The 16,634-nt window shown below is 41.1% G+C and overlaps 2 protein-coding genes and 1 pseudogene across 3 annotated transcripts; 1 reads left to right on the forward strand and 2 right to left on the reverse strand.

Annotated features, from left to right (window-relative positions):
* Positions 1-6,778: 6,778 nt before the first annotated feature.
* Positions 6,779-11,727, reverse strand: LOC148103283 (uncharacterized). Its single transcript, XM_087831781.1, has 2 exons — positions 11,662-11,727; positions 6,779-7,528 (listed from the first exon to the last, which is right to left on the reverse strand). The coding sequence occupies exons 1-2, from the start codon at positions 11,725-11,727 to the stop codon at positions 6,779-6,781; spliced, it is 816 nt and encodes a 271-aa protein (XP_087687907.1).
* Positions 8,064-8,136, forward strand: LOC118455894 (U6 spliceosomal RNA; annotated as a pseudogene).
* Positions 11,728-12,959: 1,232 nt separating the features above from the next.
* LOC102792063 (P2Y purinoceptor 14-like) lies at positions 12,960-14,283 on the reverse strand. 2 transcript variants are annotated; one of them, XM_087839097.1, is made up of 3 exons: positions 14,173-14,271; positions 13,808-14,067; positions 12,960-13,611 (listed from the first exon to the last, which is right to left on the reverse strand). In XM_087839097.1, exons 1-3 carry the CDS (start codon positions 14,269-14,271, stop codon positions 12,960-12,962), a joined length of 1,011 nt encoding a protein of 336 aa, XP_087695223.1. The 2 variants fall into 2 exon arrangements, with proteins under 2 accessions (XP_087695223.1, XP_087695222.1); XM_087839096.1 differs by having other exon boundaries at positions 13,808-14,283.
* Between the last annotated feature and the right edge of the window lie 2,351 nt (positions 14,284-16,634).

Here is a 16,634-nt window from a genome sequence, read left to right on the forward strand (position 1 = left end):
CCCAGCTCCCTGGCACATAGCAAACACTTCACCTTGTACAAAAGTACAGACAGCTTAACATAAATTGTATTGCACCATCAGTATTATGAAAATACATCTTCTGTAGAAATTTACATACCTTGTTGGGAGGAATAAGATCAAAATGTTCCTACACAGGGGAGGACATCCTCCTCTTCTTAGCTGGCTCCATTCTCTCCTGACTTTCTCTCCTCACTCTCATAAACCTCCAAACTCTCACTAACCGCAACTCTCCATCAAACACCCACATTTTGAATGAAGTCTGAGGGGTTTATATCGCTGTCATAGCTCGCGGCAAAGTTCGAACCACTTCATGAACCAGTCACGTGGTACAGCCGTCTTACGTTTCCAATGATTACAGAAGGAAGAGATGGTCGATAACATCTCCTTCTCGGGCGACGGCGCTCCTTCCCAGCATGACACTCCAGTCTTTTCTTCTTCAGCTCGCTGGGAATGTCGAGTCTGTCCTCCGGTATCCACAGAAACCTGCCAGTCTTCTGCTAATATAAAACATTTCCACACAACAAAAACAACAAAACAACTAGAAGTGCAGTGACACCATTTTCCAAAATCATTTGAAATCATATAATTGAAAATTCAAAGGCAAATTATAAACCAGGTAGCTTCTGAAAGTTTCTGCCATGTTTGATGCTGACATGACTTGCAGTGATGTAGACTCACTTGTTTCATCTTTTAATAATCAGCATAGTGTAACCTTTAGACGTAGTGGCACCTCTGAATAAAAGTACTGTCCTATGTTTGAAATGTCGTCCTTGGATAAATGAAAACATTTGTAATTTTAGGAGATACTGTCACAAGCTAGAATGTTTGTGGGAGACTTCCAAACTCGAGGTTCACCGGTTGCATCTTAAACTGTGTAAAAATCCTAGGTTCATCTTTGAAATGATTCACCTCCACGGTCTTTTGGTTTGTTGTGTTAAACCAATGTTGGACCAATTTTAAATATTGTGCTACATGTTATGTACAGTCTGTAGTTGCAGAAGGAAGCATTCATGAGTGAAGATGAGTCAACCGTCTCATGAATCTTATAACAATCCATTAAGCACAAGCTGAAGTGGTGAACTGTAGGCAGAATCTGGACTCATCGCCAAAATTGTGTTGTTGTTAGCCAAGCAACTTTTGCTTACCCCAATTAGCAGATTTTTATCTCAAAACAAGACAATTTTGTCAGATGTAGGAATATTTGGCTTATTTCAAGTAGAGCTTGTTTGCAGTGTAACAGTTTAGCAGGTGGTCACCGTGGTGACCGTTTCTCTCTATATTCCCCTCCTGACTGATCTCTGGTTTGTTTGTTTTTGGTTTCCTTATCCTTTTTAGCTTGAAACAGTAAATGTCAACTATATATATTCTTCTCTTGAGAGATGAAACCAGCAAAATTAGTGTTCTCAAACATTTTCAGCATATTTAAGTGTGAGGTAGTTTGTCAGTGCACTTGGCACCAGGAAATGCTGAGCCTTAGTCAAAAGAAGATTTGTATTCATATATTCAGATTACCTTCCTGAACACTAGCAGAAGCCTGCTGACTTTTTTCCTTCAGTCAGGACTGGTTTAAAATGGCTTTTATTTTCTATCAGAAGTATGAAAGATGTGAGAATGAGAAATATCAGGACTCACTCTGGTCCTGCAGCTTTCTGAGAGGAGGAAAAGTTGCTTCAGCTGTTTTGAGTGTGACGGTACGATGTAGATCAGGAAATACACAGTGGGATCACACTGCCCTGCCCACTACCAAATTTCCTCTTTCTCTTCACTGTTAATCGGGCGACCGTGGCTCAGGGGGTTGGGAAGCGCATCTGTATCCGGAAGGTTGTCGGTTCGATCCCTGGGCTCTCTGTCCTGGTCGTTGTGTCCTTGGGCAAGAAACTTTATCCTACTGCCTACTGGTGATGGCCAGAGGGGCCGATGGTGCGATATGGCAGCCTCGCCTCTGTCAGTCTGTCCCAGGGCAGCTGTGGCTACAACCGTAGCTGCCTCCACCAGTGTGTGAATGAATAGTGGCACTACAAGCTCCCTTGACACCACCTGCAGCTGTACCTCTGGGCCTGTGTGGTCTGACAGTCATTTGTAGCTTCTGTTCTCACCCTGGAGCAGCATTAAGAAAGGATTTCCTAGAAGCTGTCAGCAGGTTTCAGCAGCTCTGATTTCTCACAGTATGCGTAAGTTTTAACCAGACCTGTGTTGAGAAATCGCAGCTTCACTCATCAGTTCAGTGGAAAAAGCCAAAGGAAGTAGCTGGTGTGGTGCAACATAGAAACATACAAAAACCTGTGAGACATAAAACTGTTTTTAAAGGACGAGCTGACACACAGAAAATCACAGGTGCTAGTCATCAACTCTGAGCTTCAGCAAAGCTCTGATTCTAGAGTCTAATACTTAAAATAAACCTTTGAATTGTTCAGCTGCTTTCTAGTGTAGAATGTAAACATGGACTCATTTAAACCAGTTTACTGTCCTCTTTTTGTCTCTTTCTCTTTCTAACTTGTGTCACAGTCCTTTGCTGTGAACTTACAGAGCTGACAGCCGCTGTTATGAGATTTCCTTCTGATGTTTTTGTTCTGTTTGTGAGACTAACAAATAAAAGGCATCTTCTTTTCTCCACTTGTCCAATGAGTGTCTCAGCTTCACATTTGAGCATTTGGCACCAGGACACCCTAACCCTTTGTCAATTACAACTTTGTGATAGTATCATTAGATCTGCATCTTGGATACAGGCAGAAGACAGCTGTGGTTCTGATGCAGCTGTGTAGAGGGAATATTTCAGTGCTAAAAGTCATCTTGTAAGTCAAGCATGGAATCAGTAAAAGTACAAAATATCTTAGGATGAGCAACCAGTAGGATTTAAAAGCGTTTCTGAAGTTTTGTTAGGTTAGCAGGATAAGCTGCTTCTATCATTGTACACTCTCAATGTAATGACATAACTGTAGATTAGGAAACACACAGTGAGCACACAGCCAGCCTGCACTTTGACTTGTTTCCTGTTTGTCTTCAGTGCTATACTTGGTCAACATATCAAACAACTCTTTGATTGGATGTAATTTAGATTAAGCTGTTGATCTTTAGCCCCAAAGAATCCCTGATGCAGGAAGTTGATTTTGGCTCTGATTAAAAAGTCCTAATCTCTGATCTTGTGAGTCTTACCCAGTAGATCATGTAGGGTTCAGCTGGAGCTGATGTGGGTGAGGGGACTCGCCCAGTACTATATCAGTATGGTCCAGGTAACCTGCTAAGCCTGACATGTAGAAAACTGAATAAGCCTGCAGGTCGAATCCTATCAGTCCCACCTGATGACAGAAGTGCACTCCTATTGATTCTGTTATTTCTGGGACGATTTTAGTAGCCTGGACAGCAGACTCCAAGGAAAAATAATTGTAATCAAATTTAAAGAATAACACTCAGAGTTTTTTCTTTACAATTTGGAAAAAAGGTTAAAAGGCCAAAGTCCACAATTTAGAATTTAATTGCAGGAAATTTTAATTTTCCAAAGCAAAATCAAAATCAAATAATAAAAATTACAAAACAATAAGAAAATCACTTAAACCATACCTATCTAATTTTACTACTCTGAGTTATGCTGATCTTGTTCTTATCTTTAGTGAGGAGAGGCTGGAGGAGGGATGAACAGTGTCAGACCTGAAGATGCTCTTATTCTTATTGTTCTGTGTTGATGATAATCACCCAACAAGAAAGCAGCTGGGCATCCAGTGGAAGTATGCTGTAGATCAAAATCCTTCTGAATTAGCCATCAAACACCTTAAAACTCAGGAGATGATAAGCCAAAAATTCCAAAATCAATTCACAGGTTGACTGCTGTTAGCGTCTCTGCTGGAACTTTTAACTGTGAACCTCTTAAATCCACTATTCTGAATTGGTCATCTTGCAGAAGATAAAAGGAAAGACCCCATCTTCTCCTCACGTTTATACTGACCCACATTCATTCAGGTTGTTGACATTTAACCATCCAAAGTCCACCCAAAGCTTAACTCACTCTCTCTCTCTGACTTACATGATTTAACACAAAGTCTAAACTTTTAAATGCTAAAATCACTTCATTACACTTTGTTTTTCTCAGCATAAAGAATTCACATCATATATAAACATTGAATCACACATGGATATAATTCATGTTACAATAAATGTATGTGATTCTACTTCAATTAGATTTGGGGGGAGGGGGGGGGGTTCATTTTAACATTAATCAATTTAATTACAGAGATAGATGCTTGGAACACCTGCATATTTCTGGAGCTAAAAAAAAATCAAGTCTGGATTGATATTTTCTCTTGAATCAGCACTGTCAGTGACTGATTGTAACATCCTGAGGCAACAACGATTCTTTCATTAAACTTTATTAAAACACATCTGGCTCACTGCAGATTTCCTGTCGAGGTCATTACATTTGATGATCTTGATTTCATGTTGGTTGAAGCTGTGCAGCTCAAGAAAACAGCTAAGAGTTTAACAGAAGGACGATTTAAAACAGAAAGCAGTGAAATATTAACCTGTATGTGTCACCACCACCATTGAACATCATCCTCATCTTTTAGTGCAGCTTCTTCAGTTATGCTGAACAAGCATTTACCCAGAAAACAACACGAACTCTGAGGACGCGTTCCCAGTGGTTACCACCTCATCAGAGTTATATTCATTGTAGCTCAAGCTGTGCAAACACACACACAGAGATGCTGACATGGAGGGAATCTACATGTAGTCACATGTCTCGGTTACTCTTCTCTTAAATGTTCCTCTCCAACAGAAGCTGTAATGTCTCCAGTCAAAGTCTTGTCAGAGTGTGGAAACCTGCTCTGCTCACCCTCAGTCGGTTTCTTTCAGTGTTTATTAAAACGCTCAGAGCATCATCTTACATAAATGTTTCATTCCTCTGACCTGTGACTGCGGCTGCTGATCAGATATTGGAATGATGCTCATAACATTATTGATTATTGCTCCATGCTGATATTTCTGCATTTAGTCAGCAGCAACATGAATACTGACTCATCAACATAAACATCAGCACACTGACCAACGTGTTGTTCTCTTTGCAGACTTAAAGATAAAAGTCAAGAGGAAACTGAAATAAAAAAAGTCATTATTTCTCCATCAGTTATGATACATGAAGCTTCAGTGAAAGCTTGAGTAACAACTCTGATAGAGGTCACCTTCATCTCTCCAGACTCCGCCCTGTTCTCTCAGGTAGTGATAGTTTTGTTTCTGCCACCTGCATGAGCCAGTATGGTCGTGTCCAAATTCATGGGCTGCATCCTCCTGAGGACCCGGCCTTCGCGGTCTACGTGGGCCGGGTCCTCAGAAGGTCGGGTAGGCCGGAAGTAAACGGCTGGGGAAATTGGACGGTCCAGCCTTCTGATTAGCGTCACCGCTGTCTCGGTGGAGTTTAATAAACTCGGCCGTCTGCTCCTTGCTATCTAAAATATAACAGGACATTGGTGTAAATTCTCGACCGTCTCTCACTTCTGTTTAATCAGTTTTCTGTTTGACGTTTATTCAGCTGTGTGAAAATCCCGGAGGAACCCACCCGGGGGATTAATAAAGTTTTATTTTATCTAATCTAAAAACTTTAATCTCAGCCAAACCGATTTACTCACAAACAAATAAAACACTGAATAAAGCCCAACAATAACATTTTTAGGTTGTCTAAGTGACTTATATATTACGTTTAACCTGAGCAGCAAAACTCCGCGGTGATCTGAAAATGTGCCGGGAGTTGTGCCGTTCTCGGCGGCTTCAGTGACCCTCGAGCTCCCGGCGAGCTATCGAGCTTGTGGGTAGCAGACGTCTCTGAAAACGTCAAAACACTTTTGCAAATATGCGATATCTTGATAAACCGAGCAGATATTTGATGTTTACACAGCTACTTTCTCCCCTGAAAATATGTTAAAAGTTTATTTTGTGACCCAGAAAGATTAATAAGAGTAATTTTAAAACTTAGTAGCGGCCGCCATTGTTGGAAATTGGAGTTTGGCTGGGCCTATGAATTCTGGGATATGGTGGGCCACGAAGGACACACTCGACCCATCCTTCAAATTCGGGGAAAAGGAGGACGAATTTGTTGGCTGCATTCAGAGGAGTCTACGAATTTGGACAGCCTTCGGCGCGTCGCTGTGACGTAATCGGTCTACAAATGCGGCCTCAGGAAGATGCAGCCCATGAATTTGGACACGACCTATGACTGCGGAACACTGCATAAAAGAAACAGGAAGGATTCAAAAAGAAAACCTTTATTTAGAGAGGATATCTTAATCCAGGTGCAAATACAAAGCATAAAAGCTCACCTTTAAAGACTCTGTATAGACCTGATTTAAACAAATCAGAACAGGAAACATGAAGAAAAGAACACAAGAAAATAATAAGCAATAAAAGACCTAAAAGTAAATCCCTAAACAACAAAATAAAATCAAAAACGGTTAAAGCAGCAAAGACGATTAGAACAATAAGCTTAAACTAAGAAAAGGAGTAAAATGAAATCAGTTAAGATCAACATCAGTCCACTAAACAGGCCCCACAAGAGTTTCAGTCATTTCTTTATCAAGCTAACAAAACTTAGTTTGAAATCAGAAGCTTTAAAAAGGAATTTTAATCATTTGTCAAAGAAACAACTCCATACCCTTCATCCATTTTCCTGCTTGGGCTGGACTGAGGTCAGTTTTGTCATCAGACGGTGAGTCTGAAGGTCGTGCCCACAAGCCAGTTCTTATTGCCCCTGCTACAGAGGCAAAAGCTGAAATCTCTACACAGGCTGTTGATTCCCAGCCTCAGCTTTCTTTTGCATTGCTCTCTTGACCTGTTTATCTCTCCACCTGTGACCAAGGTTGTGATTGTACAGAAGGCTTCGATCAGGGAACATGTCCCCGCAGCGACTGCACGGGTACCCGGTGTGAGAGAGTTGATGCTCCTTCAGGCTGTTTTGCCAAACAAACGTTTCCCCGCACGTTTCGCACCAGAACGGTCTCTCTCCAGTGTGCAGACGCCTGTGGTGGTTTAGACTGGACCGCTGAGTGAAGGTTTTGTTGCACTTGTCGCACCAGTATGGCTTCTCTCCAGTGTGGCTACGGCGATGGGTCTTTAGGACCCCCAGTTGAGCAAAGGTTTTGTCACACAGGTCACAGCTATATGGTTTCTCTCCAGTGTGCAACCGTTGATGGCCCCTGAGGGAGCCGGACTCTGTAAACTGTTTGCCACATTCGTCACAAACATAGGGTTTCTCTCCAGTGTGAACACGGAGATGCTTTTTCAGGGTATCTGAAAGTGCAAAGACTGCGCCGCACTCTTCACAGCTGTAGGGTTTCTCTCCTGTGTGGATGCGCTGGTGGACTTGTAGAGTGATTAAAGTGTTGAAAGCTGCTCCACACTCATCACAGCTGTGTGGTCTCTCTCCGGTGTGAATTCTCTTGTGAAGCTTTAAATTGTGTTTTGACTTAAAGGTCTTGTTGCAGTCCTGGCACTGGTGCACACCACATCCAGTCTTCTTCTTCTGTTTCTGAATAAACAGTAGACAGAAAGAGAAAGCAGTGATGCTGGAGTCAATAAAGGAACAAAAAAATAAAACAAAAGCACTCAGAGAGATCTGTACTAAAACTGTGATGTTTTATGGTGTTTTTATTAAACATGCTGAGGTCAGCAGTTTTAACATGGAAATTCTTTCTGTAATATCTTAATCTTTGTGTGTCAGTGTGAAGTCCTACTTCTGTTTCGAAAAATAATGTTTTAAATACCCCAAACAAAAAAGTGCCTGTAGTGTTTTCAACAAGGATGTTGGTGACACCAAGTTAAACCACAAATGAAGACCCTGGAGTTTAGTTGCAGCTTATTTAATTGTCTCCATGAACATTTGGTGAAAACTGAAATGACAGAAAATAAACTCCATCTCAACAGGTAGAATCGTGTTTACATCAATAAAGAGCATTACTCTCACTAAAACATTCATGTTAGCAAAATATGCAATAATATCCAAAGCTATCTCTATCTTTTTCTATTTCCTGGCGTACGCACTTGCCGAAGCAAGCACTGTTGTTTCGCTTGTTTCGGCAAGCGCATACGCTAAATTGGATAAGATACAGAGAAGATTAGCATGGCCCCTGCGTAAGGTAACTTACAGCGTTCCAGCCTGATAATTCAGAGTAGATGCATCTGATTACATCTCCATATTGCCTTTAGCATGTGAAGTAGTGATGTGTGAATCATGAACGAATCGTTCAATACTCGAGAATCACTTTACTGACTCCTGAATCATGATTCACAAGCCCAACTGACTCACTGACTCATCCCTGTTGCTGTAAGCAGCAATGTATCTAGCTTTTAATTAAAATTGTGGAGAAAAACACAACATCCAGTATCTTAACAAAAAAATTTCTGCTCTGAACTGGAAGAAAAACCCTGAAAAGAAGGTCACACCAAGACAATAGCTCCTCGGTTCACAGTAGCATCGCTCTGCTAACATGCTAACAGCACATTTGAGCTACTCACCCCCTCCCTCCTGTGCTGAATCATAGAGCGAACGAATCACTCACTCACTCACTCACTCACTCACTCACCCCCTCCCTCCTGGCTCACAGCTTTTTCTTCTTCTTGGTTGGCAACCAATGTTAAGGCGCATTACCGCCCCCTGGCTCACAGCTCAGTGGACATTTAGATGAGAATATATAATTTGACACATTTAAGGAAAATACTAATAAAATAAAAATAAACAAAATAAATGTTTATTAAGCAATTTTGATAGGAAATTGCTTCATTTTAGTAATGTTTTTGCTCTTTTTTGCTCTATCAAATAGTTGTTTTTTTTAAGAATCACTCATCTTAGCAGTAGGATTTACATGAAAAGAGAAACAAATTAAGTTTGAGTGAAAATGTACATTTTTTGCACTCTCTGGTCAACTGACTCAGTGAATCAAATGACTCAAAAAAACCCAATTCACTTTGGTGAGTGACTCATTAAAACTCGATTCAGTAAAAAGAATCAATTTTACCATCACTAATGTGGAGCCTGTTTCTCAGCAAAAACTGAGTGCTTGACCAAAACCGGAAGTGTGCCGTCAGAACAGGAAATACATTTTAGCGATATTTTCCTTTTATCTAAAACGTATGTAAAGAATGAATTATTCATTTTAACAACACATGTAATTTTTTTATGAAAAATCCTTTCATAATTATTATCATAGTTATAATTTCATAATAATTATATTATTAAACTTATTAACTTATTTATTTAGAGAAATGTCTTAATGGCAACAGTACCGATTATGAATATTATATTATTAAATATACAAAGTTGGCAGGTGATCCTTTATCCTAATCAGTGTGACGCTGACTTTTGACCTTGAAGCATTACATGCTAAAATGGTATATATATATTTTTAATCTTTACACATATGACTGGGGCAGAAATCTTTGAAATCTTTGGCTTCAAAAAGCTGCAGTGTCTAACTTTATGGGTCACTGTGACATCATAGGGTGTTGTAATGAAAAACTAAAAGGTGTGTAGCACAGCTCCCTCCATGTCCTTTCATATCATGCATTACTCAATATGGTTGATTGAAATTATATTTCAAGGTTAACTTTGACCTTGCTCACTAACAGTGAAGGCCAAGGTCAAATGCTTAGCTAACCTTGGTACTTGTGTCCTTTAAGGTCTAGTATATTGCTGTGACATTTGAATATCATTCATAAAAATTTGTGCATGATAAAAAGCTTTTTTTTTCTATTTCCTGGCTGTAAACAACAGTGAACACTGAGCTGAAATGAGATGAGCGTCCTGGTCCTGTTGTCAATTATTATTTTACTAATGAACATCAATACATTAACTTTGTTTTCTCTCATATATCCATTTGTCACATGTTCTATCACAAAGTAGGACATCTGTTGAAGTCAAGCCTGCTTTGGTTCTGTACACAAACACTGTTACCTTGTCCTCACAGCTACTGGCAGAGAGCGAGTACCAGAAATGGAAAACAATCTAAGCTCCTCGTGAGTCAGGGCCTCCGTGGATTCCCTCTCACGGTTCATAAAGAGCTTAATGTGTACAGAATAAAGCCGTAGCTGATGTTTACAAAAATAATTTTTTCAGAAAGCTGGGCTGCAGCCGAGTGAATCCAGTGCTTCAGAGCACCACACAAAGGCCAAAGGTGGAGGCATCTGCTTTCTTCTTCACTCACAGTGTTTACACACCTCTGCATTTAATCATTACTAGACACTCCCCCGGTGAGAATTAGCCCTTTTCCATTAGCACCCACTCGGTTTGGGTTGGCATGGCGTGCCATGGTTTTCAGTGTTTTCCATTAGGTGGCAATCTGAAAATATCACATCAACAGATTAACCAATCGATGTCGTCCAGTCATTGATGTCACCTGATGATTCATGAGAGCGCTTCCTTCAATGATGGAAATGACTACACACAAAAACAACAATGTGTTCCCAGAGTCTTGTGGTCAGAGATATTTTGCACAAAATTATTTACAAAAATCTTTTGGTTTGAAAAGTTACAAAACTCCTTTCAGAACTACGCAACATATTTATGACGACTGGGCTGAAGACCTCGGTGTTCCTCTGTCTGAGGACCAATGGTCAAACTGTTTGTCCAATATTCAGAAACGCCAGATATAAACTAATCTAGTTTAAAGTCATTCACAGATTACATTTTTCTAAACTTAACCGGATCTATAGTTCTGTATCCCTCTCATGTGACAGATGTAATATCGGTGAAGGTTCCCTTGCACATCTATTTTGGCATTGCCCTGTCTTGAAAGCTTTTTGGAGTCAGCTTTTTACGTGGTTTTCAAACCAATTTAGGAAAAAAGTACCACTTGATGGTACACTGGCTATACTTGGATCATTTGCATCAATTGAATCTTTTTCCTTTTCACAACAGATAATTACAATGGGTATGCTGGCTGCAAAGAAACTTTTTACAGTGGCGGTCTTCTTCGGCCCCGTGTTTAAAAGGTGGCTTAATAAGATTGTGTCTGTTACCAGGGAACAGATAAGATTTGATAGAAAAGGGAAACTGGCGAGTTTTTGTATGATTTGGCAGCCATTTCTAGAATTCCTAAAAACTAACTAATCATAATTCATGCCTCACACTCCACGTGAATTTTCTTATTTTATTTTATTTTACTTTTTATTTAGTTAACATTGTTATATTTTTTTCTTCTTCTCTCTCCTTTTTCTTTTTTTCATGCTAATAAGTTCACAAATGCCAAATGTAGTAATTGTCCTCAATTGAATCTGTATAAGCATGTTGTGTTTAACTTAAAAGCAAATAATAATAATAATAATAATAATATTTAGGACTCCAATTTGAGCCGATACTTTCTGTTATCATGGGCTGCATACCTGCTGAGCCCTGCACGATGACCCCGCGGGGCTTATCTGGATCATTAACATCATTATCACTGTCATTACTTTCCCTCGTGTTTAAGGCTGCATCACCTCGACACAAGCTACCGTAAAGAAAGCACAGAACAAATCTAATAACTCCCACGGCAGCCAGGGGGTGTGTCTGCGACGCCTGTTGCAAGTTAGCTGTTCAGAGTCAACTGTACACGGTGTTTCTGCCGTGTATTCTTCCACCCACACCGAGAAAGGTCAGACATAAACCCACGCGTCCTGCTTACTGACCTGGGCTCCTGAGGAGGTGGCGGAGGCTCCAGCAGTCTGCTGCTCTGGCTCCTGGCTCTCCTGCATCGTTCCGGTCCTACAGTGTGAATCCAGCAGCAGCGCACTCGGTCTGTGGTAGGAAAACACACCGGACAGCTGATATCTCCTGCGCGAACTCACCAAAAAGCGCGTGCCGGAGAATTAAGAGCCGCCCCCAATTCCCGTTAATGTGATAAAGACGCAGATCTCGCGGTGTTTGCTCACCGACACAAAGGCATTTTCATGACAGGAGCGCTGTACTCAAGGTTTTTACGGTTTCACAGACTCGAGGTTCAGAATTACAGTTTAAAGAAATAACTTCATATAAAACTTTTAAAGTGAGAAGTTTTTTTTATTTAAATAATAAAAAAATCCAAGCAAAGCTCAAAATCTGTAAACTCTTATCACAGATAATGTGTGCATGTCCAGAAAAGACGGAGAATCACTACAGTAAGAGCACATCTGCTCTCAGAGATAATGAGATCATAAAATCAGGTTACAGTTAAAAGGCAAAAATAAAAACTTTAATCAAATTTAATCAGAAGGAAAACCAGTGCAGAAAATTATCAGACAAGATCAGATTCTTCAGACTCATGTGCAGCTCTTTGTTCTCATTCAGATTATTAGTGCAGCTAATCATAAAGGTATAATTCTACCCCCCGTTAGCTCACAAGTGCAAGATGTATGATTCAAATATATTTAAATACAACTAAAGAATAAAACACTTCTTATGTGGAATGGAGATGTAAATGCTCCAGAAAAAAGTATCAGTGTGGGAGTCACAAAAGGGTGCAGCTTGATCAACGTGGACATATTATTGTTTGAAACAACCAAACAAAACATTAAATTGGATTTTAGCTCCAGTGCAGAACAAACCTGTGAAAGCATCTGTGGAAAAACAGTAAAGAAGCAAAACAAACTGGAAATCTTAGATATTTTCTTTATAAGCATAAGCAGTTTTACATTTTACAAGCTTGGATTTTCATATTGAAATGTACAGATTACTGCTGAAAGATAAAAAGCTCATCTGGATATGTGTGAATGTTAAAACTGTTTCCAGAGACAGATATTTAACGATGTGCTTTGTTTCTATGAATCTGCCCACACACTGGTTCACTTTGTTCATGCTAAAGCTAAATGCTAGCAACACTGATACTGTGTGTTTGTGCTGAGTTCAGCCTCATGTTGATATCTGAGCACAGAAGAAGTCCTGTGGTTCATGAGGACGGGGATCCATGATACTGGTTTCACTAATCGACTCTCAAATGCTGTACGTTGCCTTACATCACTGGTGTTGAAGTAGTGACGTCCAGCTGCTCCCTGCTGCTCTCGCTCTCCTCATTTGCTTGTTGGATGTTGGTCCTCCTGGACACCTTTCTCACCTGAGCTCGAAAAGTCTTACAGAGGAAAAAGTAAACAACAGGGTCCAGACAGACGTTGAAAACAGACACCATGGCGGCCGCCTCCTGCAGGTTGTACGAAACTGGATCCACAGAGCAGCTGGTCCACAGAAAGGGATAGGGAAGACGAACCAGGTGATAGGGGACAAAGCAAACACAGAAGATGCTGACCAGCACCAACATGTTCCTGCGAGACTTCACCAGCTTCTCAGAGCCAGAGGAGGCCAGCTGCCTCTGCTGTGCCTGCAACACCCTGCGGGAGATTCTGTAGTAGAAGAAGACCAGGGATATGAAGACCAAGAGGACAGTGATTGCAGAGAAGGTGTGGAGGATTTTGTACAGCAGCCTGACTGATGAACTAAAGGAATCAACACAGTAATTAGAGGTCAAAGGTTTCTTGGAGCTGATAAAAAAGCTGATAAAAGTGATTGTTGGAGCCAGGAGAATAACCCAGGTGATGACAGAGATGATTCTCGCAGTTCGTACTGTTTGCGGGATGTGAGTTCCTGAAGGATGTACGATTTTCCGATACCTGAAGGCAGAAGAGGAAGGAGGCAGAATACAACTTCACTAATCAGTCACAAATGTGCCAAATCTGCAAAGGTCAACATTGAGCCAGAAAAAGGTACATTCATGCTTTTGTCTAGAGCACAGGGTGTGTCCTTAACCACTTAATCTAGTTTTTACGTTGTCGTTAACTACAGTCTGAAATCAGTAAAGATTCTTACCTGTTGGCAGCGATGTATACCATAAATATGATGCTGGCGTACATGTTGAGGAAAAAAGCAGAAGCTCCAACTGTGCAGTAGAGCAGCTGAACGATGGGAGACCTGATGGCATAGTGGGTGATGAGCAGTGGCAGAGAGAGGCAGAGCAGGAAGTCAGCAGCTGTCAGGTTCTTCAGGTAGACCATGAAGCTGCTGGATGCCTGCTGCCGAGCCCGACAACAGTAAAACTTCATGATGAAGCCATTGAGGAGTAAACCCACCTGTAGAGACACAGAGAGGATGGAGAGAACAGGACGTCTGTAGATGCACAGAGAACCTTGAACCAGTTTCTTAAAAAAAACACAATCTGAACATTTGAAACTTACCAGAAACACCAGACTGTAGACCAGCATAAAGAAAGGATTGACTGATGTGTCGACAACATCACAGGTCTGGTTCAAAGCCTCGTTTTTTGAGTAAATCATGTTTCTGGACATGAAATAAAAAACACTTAATAAAACACTCTTTTAAACTGTATATAAATGCTCGGTTTCTCTTTGAAACAATATTTATTCATAGCATTTTAGTTACCTGTGTTAAATCAGTGTCAGACAAACTTTAAATATTATGCTCTCTTTGAGACAGCGGTTTTGAAATATGACCGCTTCTGGTGAAGGTTTAGACAGTTAATTAAATTTAGTTTCTATGTGATGCACCCATATGTTCTTGTAGTGTTGAAAGTAAAATTGAGACACTTAAATGCAAATACAGAAATCACTGACACCATCTTTTGTGTACAGTCTGTAGTTGTGGAAGGAAGCATTCATGAGTGAAGATAAGTCAACCCTCTCATGAATCTTATGACAATCCATTCAGCACAAGCTGAAGCAGTGAGCTGTAGGCAGAACCTGGACTCATCTCTGAACATAACGTTTCTCTATATGTTCACGTTCCAGTGCACATGGTACTGACACCAGGCCTGGCGGTGAAGGGCAGTCATGGCAGGCCTCCTGGGCCCCTATGAGCTGGAAATTTAGACACATGAACCAACCTGCTCATGTGTCTAACCGTTTCCCCCCACACGGTAACACACCCGCCGTATGTCAAACTCTGGTAATTGGTGATTCTCTTCAGAGATATGTGAAGCTAGAGACACCGGTAACCATAGTCAATTGTCTTCCAGGGGCCAGAGCAGGCGACATTGGGGGAATTTTAAAACTGCTGGGTAAATGTAAATTCAGTAAAATCATAATTCACGTCGGCAGTAATGACACCCGGTTACACCAATCGGAGGTCACTAAAATCAATATTGAATCGGTGTGCAACTTTGCCAAAACAATGTCGGACTCTGTAGTTTTCTCTGGTCCCCTCCCCAATCAGACCAGGAGTGACATGTTTAGCCGCATGTTCTCCTTAAATTGCTGGCTGTCTGAGTGGTGTCCCAGAAACGATGTGGGCTTCATAGATAATTGGCAAACCTTCTGGAGGAAACCTGGTCTTGTTAGGAGAGATGGCATCCATCCCACTTTGGATGGAGCAGCTCTCATTTCTAGAAATATGGCAACAATTGCACGAGTGCTGCTGATTGGCAGATGAAGAATAAAGTAGTTGTGGTAAACCAATCACATGAACAATTTAAGATGACATTTTAAATTGGTATATAGGAGGCCACATAAAACCAGAGTAAAAAAAAAAGCAAAAAGCAAAAAAAGTTTGGAAACCACACACACACATGCACACACACACATACATGCACACACACACATACATGCACACACACACATACATGCACACGCACACACACACATGCACACACACACATACATGCACACACACACATACATGCACACACACACATACATGCACACGCACACACACACATGCATACACACACATACATGCACACACACACATGCACACACACACACACACACATGAACACACACACACACACACACACACATACATGCACACACACACACACACGCACACACACACATGCATACACACACATACATGCACACACACACATGCACACACACACACACACACACACAATGCACACACACACACACACACACACGCACACACACACACGCACACACGCACACACACACGCACACACACACATACACACATGAACACACACACACACACATACATGCACACACACACACACACGCACACACACACATGCATACACACACATACATGCACACACACACATGCACACACACACACACACACATGCACACACACACACACACACGCACACACACACATACATGCACACACACACACACGCACACACACACATGCACACACGCACACACACACATGCACACACGCACACACACACACGCACACACATACATGCACACACACACACACGCACACACACACCTACATGCACACACACACACACACACACATTCGCACACACACACACGCATACACACATTCGCACACACACACACGCATACACACACATGCACACACACACACGCACACACACATGCGCACACACACACGCACACACACACACCCTGAAGAGAAAAAGAAGGAACACACACATGTAAAGGAAGCTCTTAAAACACAGTCACCTTTCTCACTCACTATGTGTTAATAGACCTCTCTGCATTGAATCATATCTGTTATTACAGTTTTTTTACAGACGCTAGGACACATTTCTCAATACTTAAGTCACTTTTGCAAAACTCCTCACACAGTGAGCACAACAGAAGTCTATGTGGGCTAAACTGAGGATCAGTTATCATTGTTTTGGCACAAAATGCATTCAGTGACTACATCTCTCAAATTTCATGAATTATTTTCTCACTCAGACACA

This window comes from Neolamprologus brichardi, chromosome 3 (genome assembly GCF_056152115.1).
Source record: "Neolamprologus brichardi isolate AB-2024 chromosome 3, ASM5615211v1, whole genome shotgun sequence".
Taxonomy (NCBI): domain Eukaryota; kingdom Metazoa; phylum Chordata; class Actinopteri; order Cichliformes; family Cichlidae; genus Neolamprologus; species Neolamprologus brichardi.

Coding starts and splice junctions, on each gene's coding strand:
- LOC148103283 (XM_087831781.1), bottom strand. CDS start 11,727: ATGCAGGAGAGCCAGGAGCCAGAGCAGCAGACTGCTGGAGCCTCCGCC. Junction 7,529..11,661: donor CCACCTCCTCAGGAGCCCAG/GTCAGTAAGCAG, acceptor CTGTTTATTCAG/AAACAGAAGAAGAAGACTGG.
- LOC102792063 (XM_087839096.1), bottom strand. CDS start 14,283: ATGTCCAGAAACATGATTTACTCAAAAAACGAGGCTTTGAACCAGACC. Junction 13,612..13,807: donor GTATACATCGCTGCCAACAG/GTAAGAATCTTT, acceptor TTCTGCCTTCAG/GTATCGGAAAATCGTACATC.